The sequence below is a fragment of the Drosophila teissieri genome, chromosome 2L (genome assembly GCF_016746235.2).
Source record: "Drosophila teissieri strain GT53w chromosome 2L, Prin_Dtei_1.1, whole genome shotgun sequence".
In the NCBI taxonomy this organism is placed as follows: Eukaryota; Metazoa; Arthropoda; class Insecta; order Diptera; family Drosophilidae; genus Drosophila; species Drosophila teissieri.
In genome coordinates this window covers 2095006-2108444 of record NC_053029.1, presented here as the reverse complement: position 1 = coordinate 2108444, position 13439 = coordinate 2095006, and the positions used below count along the sequence as shown (strand labels likewise).

Below are 13439 nucleotides of genomic sequence, written 5' to 3'. Positions count from 1 at the left end.
GCAACACAACAAATCCCGATAAACTCTCCACCCCACAGCAGCCACAATGTAAAAGTTAACTCCGGCTCTCGGGGGAATTATGGCCATAAGGCCACTTTCATTATGCATGCATAAACGATATTTCACTGGCTAATCCAACTCATAACTCAGAACAAGTACCCTGCACATTGTTCTTTTTGGCCACTGTGCTGCAGTGGCAAAACGAGTAGCAAACAAACAAGCATTCAATTGCATAATTGCTTAATTTCCATGAAAAAAGCCAGAACCGATTGCATGGAAACACACACATTTGCAGCCTGGCCAATTGTTGCCTCAAAAGCGAATAATTATTCCGCCGAGACTGGCAGCTGGAATTGAATTGAGGCCTAGTGAAATCTGTAAACTGCAAACTGATATTGTGTCCTGGCAGGTGACCGAATCGAAGGACTCCCGCGAGTGGACGCTGCACGTGAAGGCGCCGCTGGCCAAGGACAGCGGCATCTACGAGTGCCAGGTGAACACGGAGCCCAAGATGTCCATGGCCTTTCAGCTGAACATTATCGGTGAGTGGCCATTTAAGTCGAAACCCAAATGAATGAATTTCGTTTTATTGCAATTATTTTGATTATTTTGAATGTGATTTGCTGTGTTTTATTTACCTTGTCGCCGGCGGGCTTATTAAAAATGTTAATTCACTTGGCGGGCGGCCGCTCCTCGCAATTATGATTATTTCATCGCATCCAAAGGGGCACCGGTTTCCGTTTCGTTTCGTTTCGTTTGGATCGAGCGCCTCTAGGCATACATTTTTAATTTCGCATTTCGGCCCATAAATAAATAAACAAATAAAAAGCGAGGTCGAGGTCCTGCCACTCCTGCTCCTGCTCCTGCTGCTGCTGCTGCTCCTGGTTTTTGGCCCCCGGGAGCTGGTGGATCGCATGGAGCTTACATGTCGCCGTAGTCGCCGAGTTAATTAGCATGTCAACCCGGCGGGATTTCGAGCAGCGATTGGAAATGTATTCGGCGCTTTAATGAGCCATGCATAATGCGTGTGTCCGCATATAATTAGCAGGCAGTGTGTCACCAGTCCGGTTTCCTGTTCCTGTTGTTCACCCATCGCAAACAATGTCTATTGTGTGCATTAGTTACTCCGAAATCTGACGACGATGATTAATTGATGATGTCCTGATTGCGAAACGACCTGATGGGATTCTTAATCACTTGATTTATATGCCACACTTTGTCGTGCCACCTGGAAATTCCACTTCCATAGCATTTCTTTTGCTAAATTGTAATCTAAAAAGAACACAATTACCTACGCAAAATGCGATTGCTGCCTCATTGTAACGGCGTTAATTCGCAATCTCAATCCGTTTAAAAAACAATCAATTTGCATATTGATTTTGATGGCAGTGTAAGGCACTTTCGGGCTTAAGGCGCCGCCATTAAGAAGGCAATTGCTGGCTCTTTAAATCATCGGCTCTTTGGGGCGACAAGTGGATGAAAAGAGTGTCCAAAAGGGGGGGCAGGATATATGGAGGTTGAGGTGGAGGTTTGTGATAAAGGACAACTCGGATGAGAGCTGCTGACAGCTCCTGTCGGCATCTGCTGTCAGCCACTTATGCAAATCAGTCGGCAATGCCTTTTTAAGTTTCCGATTATGCACTTGGGCGCAATGCATTTCTGTCCGTCCGCTTGTCACAGCAAACTCCCTGCTCCATTCCTGATTTCCTGCTCCGACGCTTACAAACGAATTTCCGATTACATTTTCTTCATGGCCGTATGCATTTTAATTTACGTTAATGAAACAATTTCCCAAGGAGCATGACAGCACTGCACACTGGTCAGTGGACAGTGGACACTCCGCGCTGGCCACTGCTGACAGCAAGCTGGCAAACTGGCAAACTGGCTGCGTCCTTAATAACATTATCGGCATACGTGTCGTATGAGTGACATTCGCAAGGCGCTTAACTCTTCGCTCCTGTGTCGCCTTCACTTTCCATATCCTGCTCCAGCTCCACATCCTGCCCAAGCTGCTGCTCCACCTCCTGCTCCCGCTGCTGTTTCTGTTTGTGGAGCTCCTCGCCTCGTTGTTGCGGTGCATTGCATTTAATTAATGTCATTATGTAAATTTATGCGTCCCACCCAAACGATTTTATTTTCCCTCAACGTTTCACAGTTTTTCTCATTTTTTTTCTGATTTTTTTTTCGGAAACGAGATTTATGCCTGATATAAATTCTGCCCTGGGCGTAGCGTCCACCACGGGGCTGCGTAAAATATCCAATATAAATATGCATAAAGTATGCCCTAAGATGACAATTTAAAAGGTTGTATTTATGCGCGCATAATTTAAGAAAAATATATACCCACCATATTTCAGCTGCAATTAGCAGTGTAATTGTGCAATTGATTGTTTAATCCTTTGAATGCATAACGCATAAGTTTCATCATTTCTGCGAGGACTTTAAAAATGTGCTTCCCTTTGATTATTATTTCTGCCAGGACTTTTTAAACGCACTTCCCTTTGATTATTATTTCAATAGGTTTGGTCATATGCAAAATGCAGCATTTCCACTGCATTTCAAAATTGTGTGCCAGGATTGCCGCAGTTTCCACTTCATTTAGTTTAAAGCATTTCCAAATCCCATCAACATTTTCGCAGAATTTAATGCGCCTTTTGCCTTGATTCCATTTCTATTTTCGTGCTCGTCTAAGTGGTAATTACAGCCATTTGACCTTAGAGAAAGCCCACTTTTTGCTCTATTTCTGTTGTTGTTGTTGTTGCTGGCAGGTCGCAGTGCATTTTATTTTCATGAAATATTTAAATTAAAAAACTTCATGCGCCGCCACACAAAATGCACGCAGAACTTTAGCGACAGCTGCTGAAAAATGAAGGAAAAATGAAAATCTGAAATGAAATGAAGGCAACGAAAAAAAACATTGGGTTGGGGCAGAATTGTTGCTGCAGCTGCCTGTCGCCGTCTCTTTTCGCATTCGCCCTCTCCCTCCCTTCGCCGGGTGTTAATTGCCTTTAACGCAGTGACACTGCACAAACACACTCGCAAAGGGGGCGTGGCCGAGGGGGGTGGCAGGGGCAGATACAAATACACACGCACTTAATGGCGCAATGGGATTTTTTAACTCACACTTGGCACATATGCCACAGACGCAAACAAACAGCTGGAAAAGCCAGTGAGAATGGGAGTGAGCCGTGGAATGAAGCCAGATCTCCGGCAGACACTTTAACCCCCTCTTACCGCCTCCCCCCTTTCACCGCCCCTCGCCGTCGGGAAACCCCTGAGCATCCTGCCACCCATGTAATCATCATCATATGCACTTTTATGAGCTGCCTCGCACGTCACAGTGGGTCAAAAGTTGAGACTCACTTCAACTCAAGCTTTAAAGTACTGGAAAATCACTTAAAACTGCCACAAGATTTTAGTTAAATTATATATATAGCTATATAGTAAAGTTATTATATGAAGTTAAAAAGTTTATGTACCTATCACTTATAAGTGCCACAAGGTTTTAGAAAAGTTAGCCTTTTATGTCACACGGTACAGAGCTAAAACTTAAATTGAAATTTTAATTGTAATAAAACTAAAATCTGATTAAATTCACGATCAAAGGGTATTTTGCCTTTTTTTCCAAGTCCAATCCCACTGTGCGGCGACAGCGTTTTTATTTCCTTTCGGCCACGGATGTCTCCCGTTTTTGGGTATATTTTTTAATTATTATTATTTGCACAGTCCAATGCATAATAAATATTATTATTAACCCAGTTTCGCCGGAGCACCGAGTGCGACTTTCCACATGGGTGTAATACTGTGTGTGTGTGTGTGTGTGTGTGGCACCCATGCACACATACGCACACTCACACGCTGCCATATAAGTTTATTTACGTGTCTGGTGTGATTTTCCCACCTACGGCCCACTTCTGGCCCCCCTTTCGTGGGCTTACTTAAATTTAGTGCAATTGAAAAGTTATTCCATAAAGTTTTATGATTAAAAGTTTTTACGTTCATTCAGTTGGTTGCGAATTCGTTTTACGAGCGATTGCCCCAAATTGATTTCGGTTTCCCACCTACGATGCATGTTTTCAATTCGTTTGTGGCTTGCTTTTTCTTTTTGTTTTTTTTGCAGAAATCTCGCCGGATGCCAAGGCGGTCATCAGTGGGCCACCCGATCTGCACTTCAAGGCGGGCAGCGCCATCATCCTCAACTGCCTGGTGCAGCAGCCGTCGGTGAAGGACATTGGACCGATTTACTGGTACCGTGGCGAGCACATGATCACACCCTTCGATGCGGATGATGGACAGCCGGAGCTTCCGGCTGGCAGGAGCGAACATCCCCCAGGGATGCCCGAGGACACGTCCCTGAATGACCTAATGAGCGAGGTGGACCTGCAGATGGAGTTCGCCACACGCATCGCCATGGAATCGCAGCTGGGCGATACCCTCAAGTCCAGGTGGGTGCATCACTACCCCCCGTTCCTAATTGAGTTGTACTCAGTGCGCTGCTTAATCCTCCGCAGGCTCCGCATCTCGAATGCCCAGACCACGGACACCGGCAACTACACGTGTCAGCCCACGACGGCCAGCAGCGCCAGTGTCCTGGTCCATGTGATTAATGGTGAGTGCTGGGAATGAGTAAGCGAGTGTGGCCTACACTGCGAACAATAACTGACTAGCTGCACAAGAAGTGCTAGTATTAAGGTTCAGTTCCAGACCTCAATTCCCAAGGATTCCCTATGTAAAACCCTTTTGTTTTGGTAGTACAAAGAACTATTTTCTTTGAGTGCACTAAAGCCTCTGACTGTCGTCTCAGGTGCCGGCCAGGTCGGCCTAAGCCTATCCGTTACACTGTCAGCCAGAAGTTGGTGTACCCAAGCAGAAGCCAACTCCCAAAAGCCAACTATCATTTAGCAGCACAGCCCTTCGCTTGGCAGACGGGTGAATAATTTTATGGCCAGCACTGTGGCCATAACGCCATTCATATTCCAGCAGACACGGCCTAAAAACTACAACTTTTCGCCTCCATCACTCCATCATTGGGACGACTGTTTGCTCGGGAGTCTTTTGGAGCTGGCATACTTGGCGTATGAGTAATGCGACTGGAGGAGCACAACTCGGTGACTTGGCTTTGCATATTTTACACATAAATTAGACGGGAATTAAGACATTTTAAGCTGCGAAATGAGGGGCATAAACTTGACGCGTCTTTTGTCCGGCAATTTCCACTGTTTTTTTACGACCTTTTATGGCAGGACCTTTTATTCGCAGCAAATTGAAGGTCTCTCGCCCAGTCATTTCGCTCGTAGTCCTAGTTTTTATGCAGCATCAAATGTTAAGCGAAATGCCCAGCACTTAGGCTGTTAAGTTGTTTATTCAAATGAAATCGTTGTACGGACAGGCATTTACATTTTAAAGAGCCGCCATCCGCTGCCCCTCCCGCACTCCTCCCTTCCAGCGCAGTCGTAATAAATATGATTAAATGTCAGAAGTAAGTTGCAAAAAGGCACTTAATCATGCCCCACATGTGGCACAAAGGCCGCGAGTTGCGTTCGGGATCGGATGGGATTGGATGGGATGGGATGGGTTGGGATGGCCATGGGAGTCCAGATAGCAGACAAGCCGTAGAAGAGGAGCTGCTGTTACTGTGAGTGCGATTGTGACTATGAATGTGACTGTAACGGTGACTGTAACTGTGACTGTAACTGTGACGGCTTGCATAAATACTGATAATAAATCAAAGGCAATAAAATTTTAAGAAAAATGATAAGGGCAAAGTGCTGGTCTAGGCGGTGTAAAGGCGACCAGGGAGATGCTCTACCGGGAGTTTCGTTATAATAAGTAACTGAAACTTGGACAGAGTAATGCCTTAATTTTTTAGGATTTTTGGAAGCCCGCTTCCTTTGGGGCTGACAAAAAATGATTTAGCCGAAATGGCATTCCAATTTCGTGTCTTATTTATGGCACACCCCCTAGATACCCTGCCCCTCGCAGAGCGTATTCCACCCATTATTCATTGCTCACATCCAGACGCGTTGGGTCCTTAAAAATCAGTGCCAGGATGGTGGGGGTATGGGGGATGGCGGGGGAAAAACGTATCCTTTGTGACGAGTCAAAACAAAGCATTGACAAATGATGCGCCTGGAATAACATTTGCTCGGGCGGGAAAGGCCGCAGAAATATTGCGTATACGCAGACACACATATGTCATTTATCTAGTGAGGAACAAACAACCATCCTGCCCCTGCCCCTGCCCCTGCCCCACTTAGCCATTCCGCATTTCACAGTCACTGCCAGAGCTGCATGCTGGGAAATCAGTGGTAAAGTCAGTTATCCATCTTATATATATGCTATATGTGCTATATATGCTATATATGCTATCTAGTGTGTAAGTAGAAACACAATTTAAACCCAAAAACTTGTTAAAATGAAATACATATTTATTAAATATTTTTAGATGTAACAGTATGCTTTTATTAAATATTTCTAGATGTAACAGTATGCTTTTATTAAATATTTTTAGATGTAATTGTATACTTTTCGCAACATCCATTATTCGCAGGGCAATTGTTCGCTGTGTAGGTCACAATTAAATTAAGTTATTTGCCCGGGCATACATAGCTTATGGCTATGGCTGTGCCCTCGTCGAAATTTGAATACACATGTTCATTATGCCACTGTTTGTCTCCCCAGATGAGAACCCCGCTGCGATGCAGAAGAGCGGGGCGTGTCCTTGCGCCCCCGGTCCGCTCCGCCAGCTGCTCCTCCCTCCGCTCCTCCAGCTGCTCCTCCCCCTGCTCCTGCTCCTGCTGCCGGAGTTGTTGTTGCTGCGAGCGGGACGGGCGGCTGGCAACTGAAAGCGCAAGTTGTTAGCACTCTAATTGCAGCTGAACGAGGAAATTATGTTCCATGACGTCGGAATTTTTACTCTGTGTACTGTGCTGAGCTGTGCTGTGCTGTGCTGTTTTTTTAGGATTATAGAGGGAAAGTAGAAGGAGGAGGAGGTAGAAGGAAAATGGGAAAGGCAAACAAGGCAGGCGCTTTCCCTTTCAGGCGAATGTTTGTTTTCCTTTTAATATTTACATTTCATTGTGCAAAATGAGACACTGAGCCGGGCACGAGAATGCAAAATGCAGAATGTGAAATGCACGAGCCGGAGGAGAAGGGAGGAGGGTGGAGGAACAAGGCACAAAGGACAAAGGAAGGACGCAGGACACGGGACACGGGACACAGGACCAGAAGGACGACACTCTGTAAATACCACAAAGATGCGGCCCCGCTCGCAGATATAGTTACAGATACAAAAGTGTGTATTTTATTTCATTACTGCGGCTCTTTTATGAAGCAGCCGCACACGCATCGACTTTATAAACATTTCATGCTGTCTCAACAGAGGCAAAGCTAACCGCAAAAAAGGAAGATATGATAAGGGAGCAGCCACGCCCCCAGTCACACACACACACACACTAAAGTAACACCCCAAACACCCCAAACACCCACACAAGTAACACCCACTATCCACGAAAGATTGTAATATATATGAACAAAAACTCTCATCTGATCAACTAAAAGCAAAAACCTAATTATAAACACTAACTTGTGCGCAATTTATTTATGGGCAAAATGAAATTTAGTCACGCGGCACTCGCCGTCGAAATGGGAATGAAAATTGAATAAAATTAATGTGAATGCAATATGCGAAAAGCGAAAGCAAATCGCAAATGGCGAATTGCGATGGAAATGAAATCAATTGCGGCATGCTCGACTAAGTTTTGTGTTGCACATGCGAGTAAAGGCATGGGTAGGCATGAATTTACTACACGTAAGCCAGTAAGCAGATTTTAGATAATTTATGTGATGATAAAACCAATAAATAAATCAATGGAATGAACTCTTTCAACAATAAACCGAAAACGAAACTAAACTAAACGTAACGTAACGAAACAAATCGAATTGAATCAAAGCTACGAGTGCGCTTTTCATTTTGGGGGCTGTGGCAAAGTTTTAATGTCTTTCTGAAATGCGGTGAGTACTTAGCAGATGCACAATTTCAGTGAGTTTCCCAACTCAATTAGTTGGCAGTGATGGGAAACCAGTGAAAATCCCTTTGAAGAGCGGATGCCAGCGAACCAAACTCACAGAAATGCAAATGAAGTAGTCGAAGAAAAAACCAAATATAAATTCATAGGGATTTATTCACGTCATTACTTCGGCAAAGTAAATAAATTACATATATTTATTTGAGCTGAACATAAACAAGTTTATAGACCATTGATTTGTTTTCTTTTTTTGCAGATGTTCTATGCTTTAAATAATAAAATAGCAGACTTTGCCAGCCATTCGCCATAACAGTCTCGAATTTCACAAATTATAATTGATATTTGCTGCTGCGGCGGCGGCGAAAAGAATAACGAAATTGTTGTTACCACACACAGCTCGGCAGACCCCAAGATGGCGCCGTAAAAACGCCATTACTGTCTCCGCCGTGGAGCAACCCCATCCAGTGGCCCCCATCCAGTATCCCCCATCCACTGTCCCCCCCTTCCACCAATCTCCCCCATTGCCCCACCACCAAGCCAATTAAAGCGGCCATAGCCGCAAGTGTTTTTCATTAGTTGGAATCCGCACGCGGAGATCAGCGCAATATTTAAATGAAACAATTACGGCCAGGACAGGCGGCACTTGTTGCTACGCCCACTTTTATTCGCAGGCAATTTGAGGTCCGTTCGGCTGCAGCTCTTAATTTAAACAAACAGCGGAGGACAGCGCCCAATCCGGCATATCAATCATACGCCGCGTGGGCTTACAGGAACGTCTTCAGCAGCGTGATATATGAGCCGGCCGTGCTGAGTATCTGCAATCGAAGGGGGAACGGAAATGGAAACGGAAGCGGCAAAAAAAACATAAACATTTATTATCATAATCAACGCATCGCATGCCATTCCATACAGATCTCAGTGCTGGCAGTGAGGGCGTAAAAAACGGCACCGCAATTGTTTTTGCCCGCTGCGAACGCCGCAATATCATTAAAATCACTTTCCTAGTCCTCGCATCGCATTTGTACCACTCAATGTCGTACAGCACGTCCGCCACAGCGGCACTCTGTGGAAAGAGAATCGCACTGGTCGGTGGCATGGCTTGTGGCACGGAATCTGGTGGGGAATCTGGTGTGGAATCTGCTGTGGTAGCTGCTGCTGAATCTGGTGCTCAATGTGGGGGACACACAGTGCTGCCATTCCCATTCCCACTTACACTTTGTTGTGTAATTAAAATTTTATCGCAAGTGCAATTTGTGAATGGCACATCATTTTTTATATGTTGCTTAATGTTTAGCGTCAAATGGAAATTACGCGAATGGTGAAAAAGTGCACAGAGTATTCGTAAAAGCAGGAAAGTACAAAAGGGCAATGGAGAAAAGCCTCTTTAAATTAAGCAAAAAGAGAATTAAAATAATTTAATAAATATTTATAATGATGTGAAAACTAAAGTATTTGATTAAGTAAGTATTCGAATGCCATCGAGTGCAGTGACAACTCCTTCGCCAGAGTATCTAAGCCCGAATGAATGATGGAAATAAGAATGGCCTGAGCTCGGGAAAATGGAAAGCGGGCAAGTGGGGGGAGTTGGGGTAGTTGGGGGTGTTGGGGATTGGTCAGGATCAGTACTCACACTCTCGCTGACGTGGTTGCCGCCGAAGCAGTAGAGGAATAGCTGCGTTAGGGCCGCGATGATGTAGCAGATGTAGGTTAAGCCGCTCAGCGACGACGTGTTCTGCGGAGACGGAAGACGTTGGTGAATCGCGGGGGGTAGGTGAAAAGCAGGGGGAGACGTCATTAATTGGAGCGAAATTGCTGTTGGTGAAAAACTGCACAGGATTATCTAACACAACTATATATATATATGTATATATGCCGTATTATGTGGCCGCTTGAAGTACCATAGTTGCGAAAATGGAAAACATCAGAGAAATGCACTTTGGCAAATGGTCTGCCGTCTGATTGCTTTTCCTCTCGTTTCCCCATTTTGCCATTTTCCACTCGCCTGACATTCCACTCCCATTGTGGCATTGAAAAAGAATTATGCATCTTATGCATGTCGTCGAGTGCCTAAAACTGTGACAATGCTCGATTTTTTAGGTCCCCAACAACAATAAATTGCATTTCCGCCCTTGCTGAATTTATTTTAATTCCTTTCCAGCATTTCCTTGAAGGTCGCCAACTTCAAGAGAGGGAGGCTTATACAGCACTTTACTTTGCTGCTTTTTTCCTACTGATTTCTATTAACCTCAATTGATCTTACAAGTTTGCTTTCACAAAAAGTAGCAACTTTCTATTCATATCCACGTTATCAAGCACGTGTCAAAACTCTGTGGTATAGCTTTTCCCATCCTCCTTCCCGGAGAGCGTTAAAAAGTGATAATAGATCGCTGGTCGCAGGATCCCCGAGCGATAAACAAGTTTCGAATGGATTACTCAACACCACTTTGGGCCGCAAAAGAAGCAAGGCAGTAGGGCTAAGAAATTGCTGGCAGCATTTATCCCATTGGGACCAGAAGCCAGCAGCCAGGAGCCAGGAGCTCGCCAGTTGCAGCAAAGAGCTTATGGGTCTCCGGTGTCCGGGACACCGGAAAACGTGCGAAAGTCGCATTAAAAACTTTTTCGGGAGCGGTAACAATTCATGCGCTTATAAATTGCCACCGGAGAGTCACAGCCACAGCCGCAGCTACAAAGCAAACAAACAAATCGGGGAAAAGCGAATCAGAACGGAGCGGCTGGAAAAGCCGGGGAAAAACGGGGAAAAACAGCAAACAGTGAGAACAGGGAAAAACTTTTAAAACAGCCGCCGAATGCAGGCGATGCGATGATCCAGTGGCGCAACAGACTGGCAAAATGTTGAAGGGGGCTGCATTGCCACAATTGCTTTCATCTTTGCCACCGCTGGCATTTCATAGTTAAGCGATGGCCCCTCCTGATGGCTAATTTCAAGGATACCCCTCCCAGGAACGCCTCTGAGTAAGGACTCACCAACATGATGTCCAGGATGGTCGAGCAGAGGACGAAGGCGGCAGACAGGAAATGCATTAAAACGATAACGGTGAACTGGCGTGTTAGGTCCGTGCAGAAATCGATAATCGCATTGTGCCGCTCGACAACTTGGGCCAGTCTGTGCCGCACCTCCGCGTTCATCTCCTCGGTGAACACATCGACTGAATCTGCAAGGGAATAAGCCAAGGAAAGTCAACGAGCGATGGGAATTGTGCCGCGAGAGCCACAGACCCACCGCCATGCAAATCGGCAAATATCCTGCGAATGTCCTGCTGCACCAGCCGGAAGGCACCGCAGATGTAGAGGCACGAGCAGACGAAGAAGCCGTCCACGAAGCTGAAGGCGAACACGGTGCAGGCACCGGAAGCGGTCAACAGCACGTAGGTGAGCGGAAAGAGTCCTGGCTGCACGGCAAACGAGGGCAGTCTGTTCAAAGGAGCTGCGATTAATGGCGGATGGCAAATGGTGGATGGTGGATGGTGGATGGCTTAAGTGCTTCTGGCTGGGGGCAATTGGAATCATTACTTATGTATCACCCGCCATCAACCAAATTGGTTGAGGAACTTTTCATCTTTTCATCTCAACGGCTGCGCGTTGCATACGTAAGCAACTTTCTCATTACGAGCTCATAAAGTAGCCCAAAGTAATGTTCGATTGCGATTCCAGCCACAAAATCAGCCTGTTACTACTGGCTACTTACTATCCCATTTGAAAGACGACCAACTAGCGTACTCACATGATGTTGAAGGGCAGTTCGATGTGACCCGGCAGTTGCATAATCCAGCGGTACAGACCCATAATCAGCGGCTGCAGATTGAAGGCGGCATTGGTCGCCGTGCCAGAACTGAGCAGCAACAGGCTGAGTCTGTTGGCCGTGGTGGCCAGTCCGACCAGCATCCTCTGGGCCTCCTGCCGCCGCGATTGCCACAACATGACCCTCAGGCGCTGCACCAGCTCCGCCCACCGGCGATTGGAGCGGAAGAAGACCCACAGCTTCAGCACGCAGACGGCCTTCGTGGTGCCGGGGCAGAAGGCCTCCAGTGCCACCACCAGGTTATCCAGGTGGACACAGCCGTAGGACACCTCGCCCGCCGCACCCAACAGCACCACCGCGAAGGCGAACACGAAGAGCAGGTGGGCGTGCCAAGGACGACCGCCATCGCCCCCGTCCCCGCCCCTGATCCTCTGCGGCCAGAGGCCCACAATGCGGCCGGAGAAGCGTGGAATCCGGTAAAAGTGGCCGGCAATGGCAGGCTGCCCGCTGTCAGTCATTCCCGGGATGAACTCAAGTGGCCACTATCGATGGTCCTGCCGCAACGCGAGTGGTCAGCTGCTCCGGGCGAGTGTCAGACGCACTGTTGGCCTCCGCCTTTATAGGCACTCGATGGAACTAGTTGCAGGCGGGGCGCCATAATTTGGGCACTGCAAAGAAAGTCTAATAAAGTAGAATGATTGATTATAATAAGAAGCCTTATATAATGGAACCCAGAACTGCTTAATTGTTACCACAGATTTCTGTAATAATAAACAGCATATATAGCATATTTCCTTAGTTTACAAGTACACATTGTGCATTCGCAAACTGTCCGTGGTTTCGTATTAGTTTCGACTTGCAACTTAGAACTAATTTCAGTGCAGCGTTGGCAAGTTGTGCCTTTGGCAAAAGTTTTAATTGTTTTTATGCTTACGTCTGCGCTTACACTTCCTGCCGCCCACTCCGCGGACTCCACCCACCACCCACTCCGCCCATCAGTCAAGGTCCTTCCAACTCACCTGAGTGGCCGCCCCCGCACGCCCCGCTCTAATTATACAGGACTCGGTTACAGTTGGAATATTCCACTCAGTGCAAACAACTGCCATTGTTTGGCATTCAATATTTTGTGTGTGTTGCACAACAAACGACACAAAACGGCAGTAAGGCAACGTAAGACAGGAAGGCGGGGCATACAAATTTAATTAATTGTTATGCGGCAAAACTTTCAATTTCTTCGGCTACCTCCACTTCCGCTCCTTTGTGTCTTGTGTTGTTTTTAATTGGGGCTTCGGGGGCGGGGTAAGTCGCCCGCCCCATTTGCCTAAAAGTTGTTAATTGAGGGTTCTTGGCCGAAATGAAAGGCAATCGGAGCACGAATAGAGTTTGACTAAAAATGTTTATCAGCTCCGAAAATCAATTTACATCGTAGGGAAAAATGAAAAATGGAAATTCCACATCAATCGAATTTCGCAAGCAATCTGCTGCTTTTAGTTGAATTTAGAAGGCCATCTTTTTCGTATGCTCCATAATCCGACTACGAGACTTTCCATTTGCATGGCCAAGTGAGTCTGGCCATACAGTCAGTGCCAATAGTTAACAGACGGCCCCAGACCAACCAATTAAAAGCCCACAAACCCAGCAGAGCACACACA

At 46.3% G+C, this 13439-nt stretch overlaps 2 protein-coding genes across 2 annotated transcripts in view; one reads left to right on the top strand and one right to left on the bottom strand.

Moving 5' to 3' along the window:
• LOC122626459 overlaps nucleotides 1-7894 on the top strand; it is a 37220-nt gene extending 29326 nt beyond the window's left edge. The window contains exons 4-7 of the mRNA XM_043806732.1: nucleotides 410-542; nucleotides 4121-4445; nucleotides 4512-4609; nucleotides 6682-7894. Coding sequence (XP_043662667.1) covers nucleotides 410-542; nucleotides 4121-4445; nucleotides 4512-4609; nucleotides 6682-6845 — 720 coding nt within the window. The 3' untranslated portion in view covers nucleotides 6846-7894. The remainder of the gene's footprint in view (nucleotides 1-409; nucleotides 543-4120; nucleotides 4446-4511; nucleotides 4610-6681) is intronic.
• A 738-nt stretch (nucleotides 7895-8632) lies between these two features.
• Nucleotides 8633-12305, bottom strand: LOC122626481 (odorant receptor 22c). The gene is made up of 6 exons (XM_043806757.1): nucleotides 11770-12305; nucleotides 11269-11459; nucleotides 11013-11200; nucleotides 9658-9759; nucleotides 8938-9090; nucleotides 8633-8842 (listed from the first exon to the last, which is right to left on the bottom strand). The coding sequence occupies exons 1-6, from the start codon at nucleotides 12303-12305 to the stop codon at nucleotides 8792-8794; spliced, it is 1221 nt and encodes a 406-aa protein (XP_043662692.1). The 3' UTR covers nucleotides 8633-8791.
• Nucleotides 12306-13439: the final 1134 nt, after the last annotated feature.

Excerpts from the sequence above, each read along its gene's own strand:
- LOC122626481 (XM_043806757.1), bottom strand. The coding sequence starts at position 12,305 with ATGACTGACAGCGGGCAGCCTGCCATTGCCGGCCACTTTTACCGGATT. Across the intron at positions 11,201-11,268 it reads ATTTGCCGATTTGCATGGCG|ATTCAGTCGATGTGTTCACC; the intron begins GTGGGTCTGTGG and ends ATTCCCTTGCAG. Across the intron at positions 9,091-9,657 it reads GCAACCACGTCAGCGAGAGT|AGTGCCGCTGTGGCGGACGT; the intron begins GTGAGTACTGAT and ends CTCTTTCCACAG.